The 23,279-nt window shown below is 41.5% G+C and overlaps 1 protein-coding gene across 1 annotated transcript in view; it reads right to left on the reverse strand.

Moving 5' to 3' along the window:
- ITGB6 (integrin subunit beta 6) overlaps window positions 1–23,279 on the reverse strand; it is a 72,934-nt gene that overhangs the window by 22,998 nt on the left and 26,657 nt on the right. Inside the window, exons 9-11 of the mRNA XM_008138645.3 lie at window positions 12,227–12,316; window positions 3,075–3,209; window positions 2,439–2,856 (exon numbers count right to left, since the gene is read on the reverse strand). Coding sequence (XP_008136867.2) covers window positions 2,439–2,856; window positions 3,075–3,209; window positions 12,227–12,316 — 643 coding nt within the window. The remainder of the gene's footprint in view (window positions 1–2,438; window positions 2,857–3,074; window positions 3,210–12,226; window positions 12,317–23,279) is intronic.

Here is a 23,279-nt window from a genome sequence, read left to right on the forward strand (position 1 = left end):
AGAACCATTACCTAGTCACAAAAGTTGCTAATTGCTATTCATGACAACTAATTATCTTAAATACCTGTTCACACCATGACCACAACAAAAAAACTTTATAATGGCTTCATGTAGAAGAAAGATGATAACCAAAAATCAAGAAAAATTTATCAGGCTCTTTTCGGAGGAATGGATCTTTCTGGAATGCTGTTGGCTGATAACTAGAAGTGCATAATGGCAGGAAGATTTTTTTTTACTATAATATCATTAGAGTTTCCAATCTCCTAGAACCAAAATACAAAAGACTAATGGAATTTGGGCAAGAAAAAAAAAATCAATCGAGTCCTGTATCTGTGAGTGCTTACGGATGGATGACAAAAGGGGCTTGAAAAAGAACGTTATGACAGTAGCCTTCAGAGAAGCAGCCATTGCAGAGTATATCAGTTGTAAAATAAGGGAGGTCTACACAAGTGTCGCTATAGTATATTCTGGGCTCTGTTACAAACAACAGAGTGTCCATTCACAAGGCCAGGCACATAGTAGGTACTCCATAACTATTTGTTGAATTTGAATAATTGTACTTAATTTTAGTATCCCTTTTTATAAGGGAAATTGCTAATAACAGAGTAACAAACATCCTTTATCATGTGACTAAAAAACAAAATAGCTTTTGAGAAACAGTAATGGTTGAGTATCATAAATTACCCCCAAAGTATGAAAGCAATTGGCATTGGTAAAGTTCTGCGAGTCCAACTGAAGAAATAATTGTATTTTCTAAATAGAATTTCTTTAGCAATCACTGTATCTGATACAGAGGGAGGTGTTGTTGTCAGATCTTATGAACTATAATGCACAGATCAAGTCAAACATTTTTTTAGTTTCTTTTTGTTTGCATGCATGGTACGAAACAAAATGAAAACCCATCAAGACACTGGAAGAACTGTGGTTGCTGAACACAGTGCAGCAATTATTACTGTCCTAGATCTCTTCGATCTAAGATTTAAGGTGAAATATAGGTGGGGTTAACGTTGCTATTACATTGCATTAGCTTACACTTAATGATTTTTGAAAGGTAATTTCAAATGTTTTGAGCACATATTTTATCAAAAGATGTCTAGTAGGAATGCAATCTGGGGTTCTGCTGAGAATACTCCTTCTAAGATGTGGTGATGGTCTTTGGCTTTAGACTGTGTCCTGTGTGCATCTTGTGCAAAGAAACCAACTGGTGTGGGTTTGGAAACACACCCATTAAATAAGGAAATGCACCTTTCAATGAAAAGAAAGAGAAATATGTCCCACTCTAGACAGACCCTGAATTTTTCACTTTCTGGGGGGAAGAAAGAAGGCAGCCTCAGAGGCATCTTTTGCTAACAGCAGCAGCAGCAGCAAAGAAAGGAAACATAGGTACCCTTCTAAGGGTATCAAATGGTTTTCAAAGAACTTAGGCTTCTTTGAGGCTTCTTTTCTCAGGGCTTTTTTCCCTGAAAATCAGTCTCTTTTATATGTTCCTGACCCTGTGGTTTTGAAAACATAACTTGCTTAGTTTTCTCTGAAGGGAATGGCTTTCTGTTTCGAAAAGCTGCCTGCTCAGACAATGTGAAAAAGGGAGCCACGAGAGCTTCAATTCAGCAGTTACATTTCGATTGTAACACAAATTTATATCAGTTTAAAGTATATAAACACATTTGTCATTCTCGGCTTAATAGATTATACTTAAATATCTGTACATACATCAGAATGATTATGTAGTAGTCATGTTATATATGGTATAATATATTCTTAAAATAAAGTGATTTTACATCTACAAAGGATAAGAAACAAAAATTTCTGCTATTTTAAAATTTTCTCAATTTCAAAAAATTCTGTAATTTTCATTTTTACCCTATCATAACCTTCTTTACAGATGTGCTTATTCATCTTTATTATATCCCATTCTTAATTTTGTATCTACCACATAATAGATGTTCAATAAATATTGTGCAAATGAACGAAGGCCCTGAAAGTCCATTTAGTTTTTGTGTGTCCTTTGTCCTTGGTATTATGCTCCTTAAGCAGTCTTGCTTTTAATTTTTCTCAAAGTAATATTTAAGTGTTGGATCAGATACCCAGCAGTCTGATCCAGAAAAGACTGGATGATAATGGAGTTCAAATCACATGCAGTTTTGTGGAATCTGTGTAATAACCAAAGAGAAGGCATTTTCATCTTTTACCTACTTACTCTTAGGGAAATAATAATAGACATGCAAATTGAGTTGGCAGAGATCTCACTCCAAATGAATGTAAGAGCCAGAAAAGAAAAAATCATTACCTTGGGTCTGAAGATTAACCCATTCAGTTGGTTAGCAAGTATTTATTGAGCACCTACTATGCCCAGGCAACTGTGGACGGTTCAAAGGATGAAGAGCCCCTCCTTAATACTTGCTCAGCCGCAGAGTAAGGTGGATTTAGACATAGCCTACCTCCACACAGCAGCCCTTTGTGTCTCACGCAGGAGAAATTGTCACACTGGCAGTAAGGCCCATAAATGTTTCCATAGGGAGACAAGTGGCAGATGCACTGCCCACAGTAGCAATCGCCTCTTCCACTGCACGAGGGGTGATCCGGGGCCTCCTTGCAGGAATCTGTGCTCATCTCGTCCTCCCCGCACTCGCAGTGAGGACCCATGTGGCCAGGGTTGCAGGCACACACCCCACACTGGAAGGAGCCGTTCCCGTTGTGGCATTTGGAGCTGTTCACTTCCACTTCTTTCTGGCAGTCACAGTTGCATTCTGGAGTGACAAGTATTTCTAGGGTGTCTCCCAGCCCCACAGGCTTTATGATAATGTGCCTGCTTTTTCTGTCGCAGTTTGGTATACTCACAGACACGTTGAATGAAGCCTGGAAAAGAAAATACTAATTATCTTCTTCTATCCACCAAAATGTATGGGGGGAAACAAAGCCATATGGGGGTCACCTTTGCCAGAAAGCACGTATTGGGAAATCTTTGACAACTGCTTTGAAAATTCTTGAAAGGGGAAGTGCACCTCCAGTGCATTAAGGTAACTTCTGACTTGTCTGAATATTTTTTTCAGACCCTCCACTGGCCATGTACCTACCGTGTCTCCCACCTTCATGTGGGAGCATTTCTTCTGCTGTGGGAAGAAGGACCTGTTGTTACAGATAGCCGTGAATGACAGGTTGAGTCCTTCTGTGTCTCCTAATACTTCCAGTTCCACCTCAGACCGGAGTTCCTTTCATTAAGACATAAAGAGTTAGATGAAGTCACAACCAGAAAACACAGCCAAAAAGAGAATCTGAGAATCATATTTACTAAACTACAAATGAATAAAATTATACTGTGTATAAAAGAAATTCACAGTATCATTAAGCAAGTGAGCAAGATACACACACAATCATATTTTATCAAATCCAAGATGCTACTATGAAACACATTATTTTATAACGAACTATGATAAAATACCTCAGAATCATTCTGCACAACATATGAATCAATGCCATCAGTCTATCATTGCTTTGAAAATTATTTTATCCATTCTGAGGGATCTGGCAAATTCTCCAGCCCTGAGTTGCATTGTTTGACATATAAGAGGCAATTCTTTCACTTGTACTCAGCAACAAAATGTAACAATAGCTTCCTTTTCTTGTAAGTATCATCATTTTTCATGTCCCATAAGGAAGCGGGTTGTTGCTTTGCAAAGAATACAGAATTGCAATCATTCCTCCAACAATGAATATTTGCTTCCTTAATATCAATTCTATACCCTGAAGCTCTGTTTTGGTACATTTCTGCATATATAATAACTTTTCATTTTAATATCAAATCATAGTGTATAATTTTGAAGATGTTTTTAAATGGCAATTATTCTCAATATTTATAGTACAAAGAATGCACTTCACAAATTGAATAACAATATATACAGTTATGGCCAAGTGCACACATGTGCAGGAAATGAAAAGCACAGTGTGACTTCTGCCCAGCTGACAGCATTTGTAAGACACAACTATACTAATAAAAGGGTAATATGCTAATTAGACCGGGTCGACTGGACATCTTCCAGACATCCAACTTCCTTCCGGACAAAGCCACGGTGGCGGGGGCCGAGGCAAAAGCGGTTAGGGGAGATGAGTCTGGCAGGGGAGCAAGCAGTTAGGGGTGATCAAGTAGGCAGGCAGGGGAGCAAGCAGTTAGGGGGCGATCAGGCTGGCAAGGGAGGGCAGTTGGGGGTGATCAAGCTGGCAGGGGAGCAGTTAGGCAGCAATTAGGTCAGCAGGGGAGTGGTTAGGAGGCAATCAGGCCAGCAGGCAGAGGCCAGTTAGGGGTGATCAAGTAGGCAGGCAGGTGAGTGGTTAGGAGCCAGTGGTTCTGGATTATGAGAGGGATGTCCGACTGCCAGTTTAGGGATTGGGCCTAAACTGGCAGTCAGATATCCCCTGATGGGTCCCAGATTGGAGAGGGTGCAGGGCTGGGCTGAGGGACACCCCCCACACACCCCCCAGTGCATGAATTTTGTGCACCAAGCCTCTAGTCCTATATAAAAAAAGGGTAATATGCAAATAGACCAAATGGAAAAACAACTGAACAACCAATCAAAGCATAATATTCCTATATAATAAAATGGTAATATGCAAATAGACTGAACAGCAGAACAACCAAACAACCAGAGTGTAATATGCTAATGATATGCTAAGACTGCTCAACTGCTCGCTATGATGTGCACTGACCACCAGGGGGCAGACAGTCACCTGGTTGACCAGTCGCTATGACATGCACTGACCACCAGGGGGAAGATGCTCCGACTGGTAGGTTAGCTTGCTGCTGGGGTCTGGCTGATAGGGACTGAGCGAGATGGGTCAGACATGTCCTGGAGCCCTCCTGCTGTCTCTCCCCGGCCCAATCGTGCATCGGTGGGGTCCCTCAGCCTGGCCTGTGCCCTCTCGCAATCCGGGACCCCTCGGGGGATGTTGGAGAGCCGATTTCAGCCTGATTCCACAGGCCACTCCCCTTGGGAGGGTGCCAGACGCAGGGCTCATGGCTGGTGAGCACTGCTGCAGCAGCATGAGCCTCTTCCTATCAGGAATGATTGGGTGCGAGCCCACAGCAGGCACAGTGGGGCCGAGATGAGTGGGAGCAGCAGGTAGGAGCTGCAGGTGGTGTTGAACTGCGATTTTCGGCCCTATCCCTGCAGGCCATCCAGAGGGACCCCACCTGTGCACGAATTCTAGTTAATTATAAAACACATCCCAATTTTAGAGATATTAATATGTGGGAGAAACTGTGCCTTGAAAGCAATATTGGAATTTATCTAGTCCTATTTTACATTTAGTGTAGAGTCAGGGTGGGGGAATGAGTCTAACTATAGATTTCTGCCCTCAAGATGATTATCATCTTACTGAAAACAACAAGATGGAACCAAGTGAAGCAGGTAACATACAATGTCAGTCATTGTGCATTAACTTAAAAAATTGTATAATACAGATGAGAGTTTGGGGCAGTTCAGAGGAGGGTGATCAGTGAAGGTTGAAGTATTAGAAGACTAATCCTTGACAATGATGTCTCAGCCTAGGGGATCAGAAAAGAGAAAGCTCAGTCCTAGCTGGGTGGCTCAGTTGGTTGGAATCTTGTCTCGTACACCAAGAGATTGCAGGTTTGGGGTGAGGATGGGAGGCAACCGATTGATGTTTCTCTCTCACATCAATGCTTCTCTCTCTCTCTTCTCTCTCTCTCTCTCTCTCTTAAAAAATCAATTGAAAAATATATCCTCAGGTGAGAATAAAAAATAAGAAAAACAAAGAAAAGAAAAAGTTCAAAGCCAGGAATGGGACAGAATGAAGACAAGGGGGCTCAGGCCAAGCCAACACTCCAACTGTTCTGCGAGATACCAGACAACAAAGAGCCTTGCAGTTTGGAGAGATGACTTTAGACCCATAGTAAGAATTACTGGCAGCTGTTAAGCAAGGGCACAATCTACCGAAAAGATAGCTGCAAGGGAGTTGCCCTGAAGGCTTGTGCATAACAGACCAGTGGAGGGGATTGGAACCCTTGAGTCTAGAAAGCTGGAACGTTGTTGCATTCATCCTGGCCTGAGGCATGAGGGTTAGGAACTGGGCTGGTTGGTATTGTGATGACATAGATTTAAGAGAGGAAGATTAGATATGAAGCATATAGGTTATACCAGATGGGGAGATAAAGGCAAGGTTTTCAGGAGGAAAAATGTCAAAAAAGGCAGAGGGAGACCTTTTGGTTTGGGGAAAGTTGGTGTTACTATTCAGACTTTATCTGTTCCTCTTTCTCTTACAAAATAAAAGTTTGTTGACATTGCTCTTAGTAATATTTTTTGGATATAATTCCTTGGGCAAGGGAAACAAAAGAAAAAATAAAGAAATAGGACTACAACAAACTAAAAAGTGTTTGCACTGCAACAAAACAAGAGAGAGCCTTCCAAATGAGAGAAGACAGCTTTCCAAATGAAAGAAGATATTTGCCAATGATACAACTGATAAAGAGTTAATATCCAAAGTATATAAAGAACTTATACAATTTAATACCCCCACCCCTTCAAAAAAAACCCACCTCCAAACAATTCAATTAGAAAATGAGCAGAGTACCTGAGTAGATACTTCTCTAAAGAGGACACACAGAGGGTCAATAGACATATAAAATGATCCTCAACATAGAAATGCAAATTAAAACACCTATGTGATATCACCTACCACTTGTCAGAATGGTTATCACCAATAAGTCAACAAACAAGTGTTGTGGAAAAAGGATGTGAAAAAAAGGGAACCCTTGTGCATTGTTGATGGGATTGCAAATTGGTGCAGCCACTATGGAAATCAGTATAGAGGTTCCTCAAATAATTAAAAACAGAACTACCTATAACCCAGAAAGTCCACTTCTGAGTATTTATCTGAAGAAATTGGAAACACTAATTCATTGCAGCAATATTTATAATAGCCAAGATATGGAAGCACTAAGGGTCTGTCAATACATGAATGGATAAAGTGGTGCATATATACAATGAGCTATTACTTGAAAGAATGAAATCTTACCATTTGCAACTACATGGATGGACCTAGAGAATATTATGCTCAGTGAAATAAGTCAGACAGAGAAAGACAAATACCATATGATTTCACTTACATGTGGAATCTAAAAAAGACAAAATAAATGAACAAACAAAACAGAAGGAGACTCATAGATACAGAGAACTCACTGATGGTCCCCAGATGGAAGGAGGGTGTGGGGTTTGGTGAAAAAGTTGAAGGGATCAAGCAGTACGAACTAGCAGTTACAAAATAGTCATGGTAATATAAAGTGCAACATTGGGAATATAATCAATAATATTTCAATAACTATGTATGGTGTCAGGTGGGTAGTAGACTTATCAGGGGAATAACTCATAAGTTATATAAATGTCTAACCACTATGCTATACACCTGGAATTCATATAATATTGAATGTCAACTGTAGTTGAAAAAACATTTTTAATTTTAAAAAAGTCTGCATTTGAGAGACAAATCCCAATTATTAAAAATAAAACAATATAAATAAATTATAAAATACTATGAATTAAGTTATATTTGTGTTCATCTAAAAGGATTTGAATTCTTATACCCACTTCATTGTTCAGATTTCAAAAGCGTATTCAGCTTCAAATTTTCCTCAAGTACAATTTTGCCACCTGCATAGTAATATTACCTTGTCTTCCTCCAAATTCTAAGTTGCTGACTATAAATTCTAAGTCACTTGTCTTTCCTGACTTTTTATTTTCCTCATATTGTCACTCCTTCAGTAGACATAGGCTAACTTTTCAGAATATACACAAATATTAAAGTGTTATTTCTCATCCTAGAGATTATTTCCATCATGTCTTCAGATTTTAAATTCTACCAAATTAGCATTAAAATATACTCTTTAAATCTGTTTCATTTCAACTAGTTATAGTTTATGTTTATTCATTCAGAAAATATTTATGGAGTGTCCACTATGTACCAAACACTGATTTAGGTGCTTGGAAAACAAAACCCACTGAAATAGTTTCTATCCCAGTATGGGAAGACAGAAAAGAAAAAAAAAAGCCATAATAAATAAGAAAATTATATAGCACTCTAGAAGGTGATAAATGCTATGCAAAAAAGTTAGAATGGGATAATGAAGATTAAGAGAGTGTGTGTAGGGTTGTAGGCTGCAATTTTTAAAAAGTGGTCAGGATTTGCTAAGAATTTCGAGGAAGTGAGGAGAAATTAGCCATTCAGATACTGTCAAAAGAGTGTTCCAGGAAGAGGGTACAGTCCATGCAAAGACCCTAAGACATGAGTATGTCTGATTTGCACTGGGAACAGAACAACAAGGAGAACTGGGTTTGGAGAGTGTTGGAGGAGAGTAACAGGAGGTGAAGTCAGAGAGGTAATGGGGTGGACAGAAACAGATCTGATAGGGTCCTGGGAGGCTGTCAGAAAGAATTTAGTTTTTCTTTCTACGTAAAATGAGAAAACAGGGTTATGTACAGAAGAGTGATATGATCTGACTTTATAATTTGAAAAGAATATTCTAGCTGTTTTGTTGAAAACAGAATGTAGGAAACAAAAGGTGAAAATGGGAGGTAGCAATTAGGAGATTTTGTAATAATTCTGGTGAAAGAAGAAGATGGTGGCTCTGACCAGGATAAGGGTAGAGGAGGCAGTGACTGAATCAAGTTCTAAATCATTTTGAGGATAGAGCTAACAAGATTTCCTGGTGGATGAAATTGGTGTGTCAGAGAAAGAGGGGATCAGGGATCATTTCAAACTTTTTGGTTCTAGCAAGTGGAAGGATGGAATTACCATCAATTTAGAAGGAGAAAACTATCAGTGAAGTATGTTTGGGAGAGTTCAGTCTCCTGAATTGTCAACTAACATATCAACTGACTTCTTAGACATCTCTACTTGGATATATACTACAGAAATACAGCCTGGTTGCTGGGACCTGCTTGAGGTCCACCCATAAACCCAAGTTTAAAATGAGACTGGTTAGGATGATTGTTATGTTTTTTGCATTCCTATTCAGCCGTCAGTGACAGCCGAGAGTGGTGAGTTGTATTTAATCAGGACCATGTTTGGCCAAGCAACCTCAAAGAAGCAATAATGAGCACAGGGGTTGAAGGTGTGTCTAAAGAGTGAACATAATGATTGAATTTAAGCTGGGGTTCCTGGCCAGAGAGAACATCAAGGAGATGAGGAACTGTAAAGAGAGGGTAAGGGGTCAATTAATTAAAGATTCTGATGGGTTGAAAGAAATATTAAGGGAACTAGCAGGTGTGAGTTGAAAAGATAAGAAGTGGTAGTCAGGGATGGGTTGCATGCAGTTGAGATTTAATTGGCAATGATAAGATTTAAGGTAGGACAAAAAGTAAAGGCATGAGAAAGTAATTAAGTGGTAAGGGGACAAGATAATTATTGGAACAGAGTTTAAGAAACAGAGGCCAGATATGGGAAAGATTTACACACACACACACACACACACACACACACACACACACACACACATCATCATCATCATCATCATCATCAAGAATTAAGACAGGGGTGCCTTGGCTGGGTAGCTCAGGTGGTTGGAGCATCGTCCCAATGCACCAGGGTTGTGGGTTCGATCCCCAGTTGGGGCACATACAGGGGTTAGCCAATGACTACATAAATGGGTGAAACAACATGCTGATGTTTCTCTCTCTCTTTCTCTCTCTCTCAAATCAATAAATAAAATTAAAAAAAAATAGACAGGAGTAGTGCCAAAGAGAGGGAGTGGCCCAGTAAGTCAAGCACTAAATGAGAAATGAGGGATGTGACCTTAAAGTCTGTAGATGACAGCAACGAGGAGTAGTGGGTGACATAATCTGCCCCAAATGAAGGATTCTCACCATTATATGATTGAAATATCACGTCGCAAATTTCACCAGGAATATTTTAATGTGAATTTCCAAAAGAAAGGACATCCGTGTTTATTTATATATTCTATCATATTCTCCATTCCATTGTTGAGTGTCTACTATGAACCAGGCAAAAGAAAACAAAGCAAGTCACTTCCCTGCTGGAGTTTAAATGCCAGGAGAGGAACTTGCCTTGACAGCATTAGTATTTCAGCAGCTTTTACTATGTGGTTAGGGAAGGAAAGAAATTAGCGGATGATAGTCAAATGAACACACATCTGGTATTTAAGGTGTTTGGTTTTTTTATGTCAACATGGCACCGTAAAGTATTGAGCTGAAGTTTGTAATCACTAGTTATACACACGATCTGTCTGCCGCTGCCCCACTAAGAAGTTAGGCAGAAGCATTTCCTGTTTTCTCTCAACATATCCTCATTCCTGCTCTTTTCTTTATAGACTGGAAAGAAATCCAGTCTAAGGATTCCCACATTTTAAAGTCCTTTTAGAATACATTTAAAAATACCAGAACAGAAAAATAATTTGAACTAGTGCCAAGGTCTGCTGCATACTTCATCCAGGGAATCATGAAGTTTCAATGTAACTCCAGAGCAAGACTGTTTGGGTAAGAAGAAGAGACACTTTGTAGTTTTGAGACAGTAAAATAAGGACAGGAGATTCACTTTAAATGTGATTTCAACGCCCCTGTAGTGATGTGAGTGATTTGGGACCACAGTGAGGCATAACCTCTGACAGAGTGAGCAGACACATGGACCAGACTGGTCAGACAGGAGGGGGATATATTTTTGACACTGTTTTGCTTAATTCCTTTGAAGATGCTAGTAGATAGCACTTTTGAGAATGCTGGGTTAAAGAAAAATGTGTGTTCTAATTCGGTGAAGGATTGCTATGTGATTTTATTTGATTGGACACATTAAAACTCTTAATTACTGCATAAAGGCAAGACAGGTTTTTTAGTATTTTGTTGACAAGCTTTCCTGTTTGGAAGAATTTCAAGCATGAGCTAATGTGGTAATAAATTTTTGATGGGAGCTAAGAAAACTGACGTTTCTGAGAATATAAGCGTGGGGGGAAAAACCCATCCTATAATTTTAATGGACATATCTGTATTTAATTCTCTGAGAAAATATATTTGAGAAGGAATACTTTGCTTTTCCCACTTAAGGTGAGTTTCAAAATTGACGGGGCAATCTCAAAATAATTGGGGTTTTTTTTTCAAAATATAAATTTCTTCCCTTAAAATTCTTCTAAGACGTCTGTGAGAGACATCTGGACACACCTGTTTTTTTTAAAAGGTTTCCCAGATGATTCCAAAATGTCATTTAGTTGGGGAATAACTAAGTATTGGCATAGAATGCATGTGGAATTTAGATGTAATTTTAAAACATTGAAAATTAGAATTTTATTCATTAGGTATTATGTAATTGCTGTCTAGAGCAAATATTAGAGCTTTAGTGCTTTCTAAAATTTTTCTGTTTCATTCCTGTCCTAATTTAGAGCTTTATCATTGTGTTTGTGTGTGTGCATGTGTGTGTCTCTCTGTGTTTGTGTGTGTGTGTGTTTTCTTTGTAAGTAAAGGCAAGAAAGGGGGATAATATTTAGTAACCAAAATAAAAAAGAGTTGACAATTGGCCATCTACTACTGATGAATTGAGTTATGAAATGGGAACAAGGGAAGAGAACATAGCAACTCTGTAGGTATATATCCTACTTTAAGGAAGGAATTCTGTTCTCAGGTACTAATTAACAAAGTCAAGGCAAAAAAGTATATATATGAAAAACTATAAAACCAACAGAAAATTCCTCTGGTTCCCCAAAGCGGAGAATCCACAAAGTGGCATTGTTCCTGGTGTGCTTTGTGTGTTTTTTGAGTTATGATGTAATCTCACTAAGCCTGTGGAGCTGGCAATTTCAAGTTGTTTCTCTCTCTCTCTCTCTCCTCTCTCTCTCTCTCTCTCTCTCTTTTCCCACACAGAGAAGAGGGGAGCTTAATTGTATGACTCATGGGTCCTTTTCAGTAGAATTAAAAATTTGTTGTTGCTTATTATTATAAAAACAACCTCAACTTTGTAATTAGGTGTATGATTTTTTTCTACTTTCAGCCTCACCTCTCAGGAAGAATATCTGCAAGTAGAATGAACAAAATGTGTATTTTGGCTGCATTCATGCAAGGAGATTTTTCTCTGGGTAAGCATTCTCTCTACCAACAAATAGAAGTGTAGTTAACTGCCTAAAACACATCTCAGTTTTTGAATACCAGACAAGTACCGCCCCCCCCCCCCCCCCCCAAAAAAAAAAAAAAGAGAAGCCAACTGTAAAGTACCATACTTCATAGGCGGAGATGATCAGCTGGAGAATGTTCCCAGAGTCTTTCTGAAGTAGCCCTACTGTAGCTCCAGGAATGAGTTTTGCATAATTCTGTAAACAAAAAGAAGAAGTCAATCTTTGCTCACTTTAATTGAGAAATGTCAAGTGTGGGGCTCCGCCTGCTGGCTGAGATCACTTTTAGTTAACCGGCTGGGGCAACAGGCTCCTGAAAATAAACAGACGTTGCTCCTGAGACTGGAGCCCTGCCTCCCGCTGCAGCCTTCGCGCAAGGGGGAAAGGGCCCGGCCCGTGTCCCCGCTGGGAAATCTAGGGTCAGTGACTGCCTTCGATAGGGCTGTGATCTAGATCACGACAGGAGTCAAGTCTTAGGTAATAATAACATCCTCCACTCAGGGGGCGTCTTTGTCCAAAAAATTCTGAATGTACTGTCAGGAACTACCTTCTCTTTTTTTGTAACGGCGCAGAAACCAAGATTTGGTATACACGGGCCCTTGACCGCCATCAGGTCACTTTATTAGTCATTCAGTCCAGGGGTGTTTGCCAATCGCTTGGTGGAGAAAAGGCGTGAATTATTGGCTGCTGGTTGTCACCTCCTCCCTTCCCAGTGGTATTGAGTGCATCGGAGCCTCCCTCTACACCACTGCATCCCCACCTACATTGCTTCTCCTGAGATGTGGTTCCCACCTGAGTAGGACTCACCCATTTCTTCAACACTCCAGGTATTGAACATGGCCAGGGAATGAGGCATTGCAAAGAAGGGAATTTTCCAGACAGCTGATAACTACCCCTCTCTTAAATTTTATGTTTAAAACTATTTTCAAACCAAAAGTTGTCTAAAGTGTACTGCACACGCCTCTGTTTTCTTAAATAAAGGCTCTAAAGCATACTTTGATGTTCTTTTTCTTGAAGAGAGTCCTGCTTATCAATAATACCTATAGCTCTGTAATCATCAAAGGCTTCTAAAGTCCATGATAGATCACACCCATACCAGGTGGGCCCCAACTGCTATGCTTTTGCTTCTTTCATTTGTTTTTAAATAGTTTCCTTCTTCTTGTTAAGCTGTAAGATATCACTTGCCTCCCAATTTACTCATTTGCTGTGGCATCGACAACATCTATTAGGTCGGCTTACTATGCTGTGAGACATCAAGAAGAGACAATCACTCTTTTTGTCAGCTGCGGTCTTCTAAGTTGCTGTGTGCTGTGAAATCAGATGGCTGAATTTATTAAAATTGTACATAGAAAAGAGAAGGAAGCTTTGAGTGAAGGATTTAGGGCATCTCCTGTAGTTCAAACATAATATCCTATTCTTATTCCACAGAAGATTTAAGTAGCTTAGGAAATACCCAAAGCAAACTTACAACTAATCATTATCATTCATCATTGTGATGGTAAATAACTAAATGAGGACAAGGAGGACAAGGAGAGGAACAAATGAAGCCAGGGTGACATGGTCTATGAGGTCCCACCCACTTGCCAGAGGTGGGCACCTGGGTTAAGTCCAAGCTTTCTACGCCTCTTGTATTAAAAGGCAGGGGGGGGGGGGACTTTGTTTTTAATTTGTGTGTTTTGTTCCTCTTATTTCAGTGTTCATGGTTGTGTTTCAGTTTGCATTTGATGTAAATCTGTACCTTTGAAAGTGTCTGTTGTCCCTCTCTGCCTGGACCCTGTGCTTTATTATTGAAGGGCCGTGGGCAGTAATCCAGGTAACGCTCTTCCCATCTCTCTGTGGCCACATCCCTGCCCCCCGGTGAAGGTGGGCCCCCCTCTGTTTCCCTGAGTCAGGTAGAACTTGTCAAATACAGGGAAGGCACCGGTTTATCAACTTGCCTTTTCAAATAAACACGTCAAAAGGGCCGTGAAGCGTGAGGCCTGTGGTTAACGGAGAATACCCAAGTAGGAACTTGAGTTTCACTCAAGTGGAGCTGGAATGTGTATAAATTTGACTAGTCCCAGAAGAGAAGGCAGATGGAATCTTTAGAGCTTGACAAGGAAAGGTTTAGATCCTTTTGAAAAAGAATGTCAAGGCTCTTAGCGTTGCATAAAATTGCTTCCCTTGAAAAAATGTCCAGCTATCCCCGAGGCTGAGGTCTAAAGGGTATTCTCCATAAGCACTAATTCAAGTGGCCTCCAGTTTTGGGGCTAATTCTTGGTTAACAAAGCCAAATCCATGTACTTCCTAAAGCACAATTATGTTCCTACGTGTGGTATGGCATGTGGCATTTGGCTATTAGGACAAGTGGTTTAGCATGAATCGTGTTTGCTGATTGCCACTGGAGCCAGGGCAGAAAGCCGTTGGCCACCAGCAGCGGGACCCAGTGACAGCACTGACCATTGTGGAGAGGGAAACTATTAATTAACGCCTGGACGCTGATTCCCCCCCCCCCCCCAAAAGCCTTGCAAATAACTAACTAGAAGCATGGACAATTTGGCGTCCTGATCTAACGCTGTAAAAAATTATACTTTAAATCTTGTAGTGTTATGATTACTATAAATATCATGTGTCAAATGCCTTTCTTTCATTAAATCCCTAATGTGCTATTATAAATTGTCCTGATTAAACATGTTTAATGGTAGAAAAAGGATGCTTTTGCATGCCTGGATGTGATAAATTATAGCACTATAACTATAAAAGATGACTGTTGGATATTAAAAATGGTGAGCTCTGAAAACACGATGTTACATGAGCTGATGAGAAATGCAAACTCCTATGCTTGGGCTTGAATTCCCTGTTATCTGCCCATGGATTATCCTAATTATGGACTTTCTCCCCTCCTTCCCACCATGCCACCCAGGAGTTCCTGAGGTTGCTTTTCTCATCCATGTTTGCAAGGTTGTCTTCTGATGATTGCTTTAGTTTTCTTAACTTTTTTTCATCAAGCCCTATTTATTTGTATATTTTTGGAGTCCAAAAGTCTCCTGTCAAAGATACAGGGTGAGAAATAGACAGGGGTTCATTTAGCGGACAGGCATGAAAGGATACAGAAGAAAGCGACTGAATTCACACCTGCAGACTCTCAGAGGCTCAAGTTCAGTGCCAGAACCAGCTGTCAGGTGTGTGCGCCTGCTTGGCTGAGGGCAGAGAGCCATGCTGACATACCTGCTGCCCCTGCTAGCTGCGGTCAGGCTGTTGCTTGGCCTTCTCTTTAAAAAGACTCAGACTGAGGACCTTGGCAAACCCTGGCTACTTTTGGTGCTATGTTGGTGCTCTGGCCCATAAGAGGCATAGCTCCTGACCGTGACCTTCCTTCCCGCGTTGCTGGCACTTCCTGGTGGGTTAACTCTCATCTTCAGGTTTCAGGCCTGGCTGTGTTTGGGAACTGGTCCCACATGAGCTGCAGTTAGTAACTTAGGGGGCCTTACAACAGGATGCAGAGGTCCTCACAAGCCTCCTGGCATCCCCAAGCACCTCCTGCCTTTGGGCACATCTCCCGAAACCCAAGCTCCTAGAGGGTATGTTGTCATGGGGACTCACGCACAGCCTGGGGAAGTAGCGGGAATGCCGGGGAAAGGACCGCATTGCTCTTTACCTCCCCGGTTCTACATAGCTCGCTGTTCCGGTGCAATGAGCCCACGCCGCAGACAGGGCTACAGGTGCCCATAACGGTCCTCTTACCACCGTCTGGGAAAGAATCCCTGGAGCTAACACTCGCAATTAGCAGTGTCATCTCCTTCATCCTTCAGAGCAGCTCCCCTATTTTGAGGCCCAAGGACTTTAGTGAACTTGCCCGTGGTCATCCAGCCAGGAAGTAGCAGAGCTGGACGCACCTGCCCTGCCCTAGAGCCAGGTCTCTTAACCAGGACGCTGATGGGACATACCCAACACGGGCAACGGCTGTTGTGGTCTGGAGATGTCCTCCGTGAGCCTGAGAGAGGTTCATGAGGAAGCCTACGTTAACTGATGTATTCGTTTCCGAGGGCCGCTGTAACTAAGCACCACAAACTGGGTGGCTTGAAACCACAGAAATTACTGTCTCACAGTTCTGTGGCCAGAAGACGGAGAGTAAGGGGTCGGCAGGGCCCTGTTCCCTCTGAAGCCTGAAGGGGAGAGTCTGCCCCTTCTCGTCCTCACTTCTGGTGGTCGCCGGCAATCCTTGGCTTGATGTGCATCACGCTCCTCGGCCTCCACAGCCGCATGGCGTTCTCCCTCCTGTGTCTCTGTCTCCGTGTCTCTTCTCTTCTTCTAAGTACTCTCCAGTCGTGCTGGACTAAGGGTCCACCATGCTCAAGTATGACCTCATCTTAACTAGTTACATCCAAAAGGCTCTATTTCCACAGAAGGTCACAGTCTGAGGAACTTACTAGGCATTAGGACTTTCACATAGCTTCAGGGGTTGAACACAATTCAACCCCTGACATTCTGCTCGGTTCTTTTGACTTTTTTAACCTTTAAACCCGTAGCTTGAGCTGAGAAGTGAGAACCTTGCCCAGTCACGGAGCTAATAAGTGGTCCGAACGGGTCTCCACTGCAAAGCCAGAGCTCACCCTGCTCCGCCAGGCCCTGCCAGGAACTGGCGCAAATGCCAACAGCCATCGAGGGTGAGTCTCCTTAGAAAGACACAGTAACGATGCTTTGTAGTTATCTGCAGGGCCTTAGAGATTATAGAACACTTGTGCACCCAAAGCAAAAAGAAAGGAGGAAAAAGGGTTGAGGCTGTCATCACTTTCAAGCTGAAAGGCTACCTCTTGAAAGAAATGTAGGAAGTAGTGAAACCATAGAGGTCAATTTTTTTTTTTCCCTCGGGGACTGTATTGTGCTATTTATCTGGTCAAAGGAAAATAGCTCTTTGCTGGTGACGCCTTGCTTTTGTCAAGCAGTGTGCTTGTTCCAGAGGCTGCGCGTGCTGGAATAAGCCCTTCTTCTGAAGGCAGTCGGAAGGCTTTCTTCCCGTGAGGTCTTTCATCCCTGTGAGGTTTCATTCGGCTGGTTCTCACGTTCATTACCGGTAAATGCAGGGCTCCCAGTATTATGCAAAAGTTAACCCCCAGGTTGGACTGTGTTACTAGGACACCCAGGATTCCTGAAAGAATGTGTAATTGTTTCTGGCACGAGGGAGCGTGAATGTCTGTCTCTGGGTTGCCTGATATTTGCTTTGCCTTCAGGCTTTCAATTGTCAGCATTCCACAGGCAGGCAGGCAGGATGGGAGGGTGCTAATTAGATCAGGTGCTTGATGTTGAAGTCTGCACCAGCAATGACTAGTAGTCGGCTTCGGAACTTTGGAGCGCTACCTGTCTTTCTCCCAGTCTGCCCGGAGTGTAATTATCTTGTCAGCCGAGGAGCTGTAGCACACAGCGGAACGAGTGATCGGCAGTAGTACTGGAGTGATAAGGCAAGACAAATGGACCCGCCGTGCGTGACTGTTGTGAGACAAACAAGTGCAGAGAGGCGATGGAGAATGGAGACTTCAGAGAACAAAGAGGCTGGCTACACGGAGTCCTTGTGACTGAGGATCCCGCAGATCATCTCTTAATAAGATTAACCTGCCTTTGGAGAGGAACTGCAGACCTTGTTGTGGAATGCAAATCCCAAAGCTTTAGAAAGCGCTTTTTAAAATGGGAAACCACACTGGGGTCATTAGCATGCTCCTTTGCTTTGCAGACCCAATGGCAGGTAATAAAACTTTGAAGGATGACTGCTGGGAGCACAATGAAGAGGAGCAGGAGAGAGAAAGCAGGTGTATGCACAAGGACTGCTAAAGAGGGAGTGGCCCCACGCTGCTTGAAGTGTGCTGGGTGGACAGCAGCAGCAGCAGCTTGTGGGGGCTTGTGAGAAATGCAGAATCCCGGGCCTTGGTCTAGACCTTCTGAATCAGTCTGCATTTTACCAAGCTCCACAGGTGACTGGATAGACCAGGGGAGATTTTGAAAAACACTGGTGCCTGGCTGGGGTCTCAGACCCAGAGATGCTGATTTAATTGAATCAGGGGGATGCCTGGGCCTTGAGTTTTTTAGAAAGCTCCCTAAGCGATTCTAAAGAGCACCAAAAGTAAAAATGTTGCTGTGGCAATTTGGAAAATAAAGGTGTCATGTTCTGAAACTTGTATACCCTTAATTCAGAAGGGATCCTCAGTTTTAATATAGTTCAACATTTTGATACCTAAGACCTCAATTCTCCATTCAACGACAAAAGTAGTGTTTTTGGATGCCTGTTGCCCACAGAAGGGCACCATGCTCACTACCCTTGGCCTTTAAGACAGAGGGCCTGGTTTTAACCTCTCTCCCACTTCCTCTCCTACTATAGCTCACATCAACTGACTAGCCTGAACATTGAGTCCTTTACTGCTCCAGGGCCTTTGTACAAGCCTCCTCCTCTTGAAAACTCTTCACTTCAGGTTGCTGCTTCATAATTATAACAGTGAAAAGTTTGCTTTCTCTGACTCTATCTTAATTCTAACCTGCATTTCTTCCAGGGCTGTTAGGCTAATAGCTCCTGCTGTAGATATACTAATTAACTAGAGGAATTCTGCTTGAGGCTTAAGTTTTCACAAGAACGGCCTCTTGCCAAAAGGTGCCTTTCCCAAAGAATTAGGGGAAAATATACAAAATAATGACTATTTATCAAAGATTTACAGATGTCTCCAGACCTGACTCAAATCAGTGGGGGGTCAACTGACTGGGAACAAAGAGATTTAGAGAGTTTGCACTCTTCCTTAGATCTGCTGGTGCCTACATGTTACACACCTTTTGTCCCTGGCCTCCTCCCTTCCCTTGACATAAAAGAAGCCTGAATTCTGGGCCCTCTTAAGATGGATTTGTGAAAATTGTAAGGCACCCCCATCTTTTTGAGTTGGGCCTTCTCAATCAAAATTTTTCTTACTCCAAACTCTGACGTGTTGAATATTGGCCTGTGAAGTGTCAGGCACACAAACCTTGAAGTGGTAACAAATACTTCCTGTAAGAAGTCTTCCCTGAAGATCCTATTGAAGATCCCAGACTCTCTCCTTTCATTATTCTCCATCCCGACACACTATTCTTTCCCAGTTTTCCGTTAATTTTTCCAAAATTTTTAGTGTGAATGTGCCTCAAATATTGCATGGGATATACTTATTCAAAAAAAAATTGTTTGTGGCTTATTTGAAATTCAAATGTAACTGGGCAACCTGCTTTTTTATGGCAATCCTATAGAAAAAAGGTATGCCAATCTTGAATTGATGAATGAAGTGTGCCCAAACTGTTCAAACTCAACCATATTTTCTGTTTCCAAAATTATCTATTTACTTTTTGAACATTCAGTATATAGGGGCAACAAAATATTGAATTATTAATTAATTAATACTAGCCCCTTTGTAGCAGATTTTGGGTTCTTTCAGATAATCATATTGTAGCAATTAGACTGTCATGACCAGAGCAAGGATGATGGGCCAGGTATAGCAATTCACCAGGGCAGAAAGCCCCAGAGGCCTAGCAAGGGGCAAAACTGGGCAAACAAGAACCTCACACCCAGGGTAACCTTTCCTCACCTAGCATATCACAGTTTGGACCCCCTAATCTTTCATATCACTAGTCATGTGGTTCAGACCCCCTGACCTGTTCCTTCCTAAATATAACCTCTAGGTCTCAGTTGTATTTCAGCTCCAGGACCAGAAAAACAGCAGAACCAGACAAGTAATACCGTAACTGCCTCAGGACCAGGTACATTAACAGATGACCCCCTGCCCTGGTAACAGCTCATCAGTGGGGGCCAGGACCCTGAAAGAGCACACCTGGAAAGCTGATGAATATTCTTTTAAGACCCTCCCCTGTGACCTCCCCTAAGATTTCCACCTGCAAGGGAGAGATAAGCTCAGGATGAAGGACTCAGTTCTCACTCTCTCCCCTCCCCCACCCTGGGGGAACAGGCCTATACCATTCCTTCCCCCCTTCTTCCTTCTAAGGGACCCCACAAGACGAGCAACCAGGGGAGCAATGAGCAGCTAAATGAGCAGCTAACTAACCCCCTAAACCTGTCTCCAAGGCCCCCTTTTCTCTGACTTCTCAGTGAGAAAAAGCTGCCCAGCCTAGGCTCTCCTGTTACTTCTAGGCCTTTCCTTGTTTCACTGTCTTAAGTATATTTTTGCTGCTTAAATTCTTACTTTGTTACACTTCGTCTCTTGATTAAAATATTTCTCTCAAGAAGACAAGAACCGAGTTCCCGTCTCAACAATAACAATTAGGCACAAAATTGAAATATATAATACTCCCAAACTCTTCTTATGGAAAATATATAATACTTCCAAACTCTTCTTATCACTTTAACTTGTCCCTGGTTCATTGGGCTCTGCCACGTGGAGAATGCTAGCTTGCAGTTAGACTCCTGCATGGCAACCCCAGCCGGAGTGAGCTTCCTTTAAGCAGAGGTGTCATTTGGACCAGCCAGAGAGGCCAACTGCAACCACAGGCAAGGCTTCAGGGGGTCTACGGGCAACTGCGTTAAACAGGAGTGCCTGCATCCTGTGGCTCTGGGGTGGCATAAGGAAGGTAATCACACAGCTTTGAGCACTTTGCAGTATGGAGAGGAGTCTTTGGAGAAACTGAGTTTGTTCACAGATGTTGAGTCCTCACCAACGGGGAACTTTCAGGCATACGAAAACATATACTAGAAATAATTTGTTGGTCCTATTAAAGTTATCACATGTAAAAAAGTAACCAAGCATCATGGGAATATGTAAAAACGTCACCTGGTAAGTAAAAATGTAGTAACTGTGATGTTCTGGAGCTGCTGGTGGGAGGAGGGCAAGCTTGCTTTTATTTTAAAGCAGGCGCCCTGTGAGGATAGCAACACAGATTCCGAATTTGGTACAATCACCTTGATTTCACTTGATGTTATTCTTGTCAATAAAAGTGAGTGTTTGACATATAACTAAGTGCAATTTTTATGCCTTTATAAAACTGTAAATATATAAACTCATTAAAAAATGTGAGCATACTTAATAGGTACAGTATGATGCCAATTATGTTAAAATATGTAAATGCATTCAAAGAAAAAAAGAGAGGACTTATTCTAAAACGTCAAGAATGGTTAGTTATGTCTGCATGGTGAGTTTTGAGTGATCTTTATTTTCTTCTTTGTGCTTTTCTCTATCCCCACTTTTCCCCCCCTTTCAAATAGTATGTTAATTTTACCATCTGAAGAAGTAATTTAAAGTGTGTGGTGGGTTTTTTTTTTTTTTTTTGCGGGGGGGGGGGGTTTCACACTCCCTCATTGTCTGTAGGAGAGTAACTGATATAACCTTTGGAGAGCTCCTTGGACACACCCAGGCGAGCTGAGGATGCCACTCCCCTATGACCTGGGACTTCACTTCTAGCAATGGCTCCTCAGTGGAGAAAATGTATGCAAGGATGTGCATGCTGCAACATTTGTATTGCTGCACAAGTGGAAGAGATCCGATGCCCTCAGTTACAGAATGAACACACTGCAGTAAATACACTTAATGGAATATGCATGGCCATCGAATAGAGTAACAGAAAGCTATGCGGGTCTCCATGGCTAAGCCTCAAAAACATAACAGTGAGTACAACAAAGTGAATGCAATTAATGCCACAGGACTGTATACTTAAACATGATTAAAATGGTAAATTTTGTTATGTATATTTTACCATAATTAAAGAAAATCCTGAAACATAACATTGAGTCAAAAAACATTTGCAGAAATTAAACTCGTAAGCCAAAACTATGCAATTATTTATGGATGTACATATAGTTTTAATAGTACAAAATACTAAACACTTGAGTTCAGGACACTGAACTTAATTCTATGGGAGGAAAGAGGGGATGGGGTCAGACAGAACTGGGCAGTTATACAGCAGGCAACTGCATCTGAAATGTTTTATTTCTTTAAAAAATCTGAAGCAAATATGGAGGCAAAATGTTGAGATTTAAGAAATCTGTATAGTAGGCATATGGATGTTCATTACATTATTCTATTTTTCTGTGTGCTTAAACTGTACCATAACAAACCTATATCCTTTGTCAGGCCTTCCTTCCCTCCAACCCCCCTTAGGTTGAAACAATAGATAGTGATTACCATATACAATAGCTGTTGTAGATGGTTGACCAATGAAATCATGTTCCCGAGCCTGCTCATACCACTCAGAGCTTAAATAACCCATAAGGCAGAATCCAAATGTCTCTTTTTTCAAGTCCACACATTTAAAACTTGCTAAATTAACAGCAACATCAAAGGACCCTAGTGTTTACTGGTCTTGAAGGATTCTGCCATTTATAAGAATCTCACCTATCAGTTCATCTGTCAGGCAGCTCTCCTCTACCCTTAGGCTCTGGGCTTTCACTGCTCAGTGACTTTCAAAGTCAGTTACTATAGAAGGCTGGTAGTCTAGTGGCTATAAATTAGCAACTTCTTTCACGACATCAATCCACGTTCAATTGCACTTTAACTCAGTGGTTGAAGCTGTGGACTCAAACTGCCTAGGTTCAAATCCTGGTTCTCCTATGCAACTTGCTTTGTTATTTTGGGTTCTTTTATCATAAAATGGAAATTAGATGATAAAATGAGTTGAAATACTTAACCCCAGGCTGCTACCTAATGAGCCCTCAGCAAACCTTCCCTATTATTCTTATAATCATAGTTGCATTTCATATCTGGCCCTCTGCTATTGAGTGAAGGGCTTAGTCCAACACTATGGTACTGATAGCATCAAAGGTAGCTTATGATTGCCAGTTAACTTGCAGCCCCTTCTAACAAATAGAAAAGAGTAAAAATATTGACAGATATGAAAGCTCTGGCTCCTCAGCAAACTCTTTGCCTTGGGGTCTCTTTCCAGAACGCAACTTCTGAAATGCCCTTATCCTATTCTTTAAACAGATGATTGATCTACACATTTGCTCATGCTCTATGAGACTTATTAAGGCAGGCACTGTGTCTTATTCTTCTTTATAGTCAGACACTCTGATTCTTTGGAGGAGCTCATGAAATGTTTAATGAATGGATGAATAAATGAATGAATGCAATCAATAACGTCTTAGTTTCAATCATATGCTAGACATTCTGGGTGTTGTGTAAATCTTGAAATATTTAGGGCTTGTATTGATGTAATCTCATGTAATAGTTATACT

The sequence above is a fragment of the Eptesicus fuscus genome, chromosome 11 (genome assembly GCF_027574615.1).
Source record: "Eptesicus fuscus isolate TK198812 chromosome 11, DD_ASM_mEF_20220401, whole genome shotgun sequence".
In the NCBI taxonomy this organism is placed as follows: domain Eukaryota; kingdom Metazoa; phylum Chordata; class Mammalia; order Chiroptera; family Vespertilionidae; genus Eptesicus; species Eptesicus fuscus.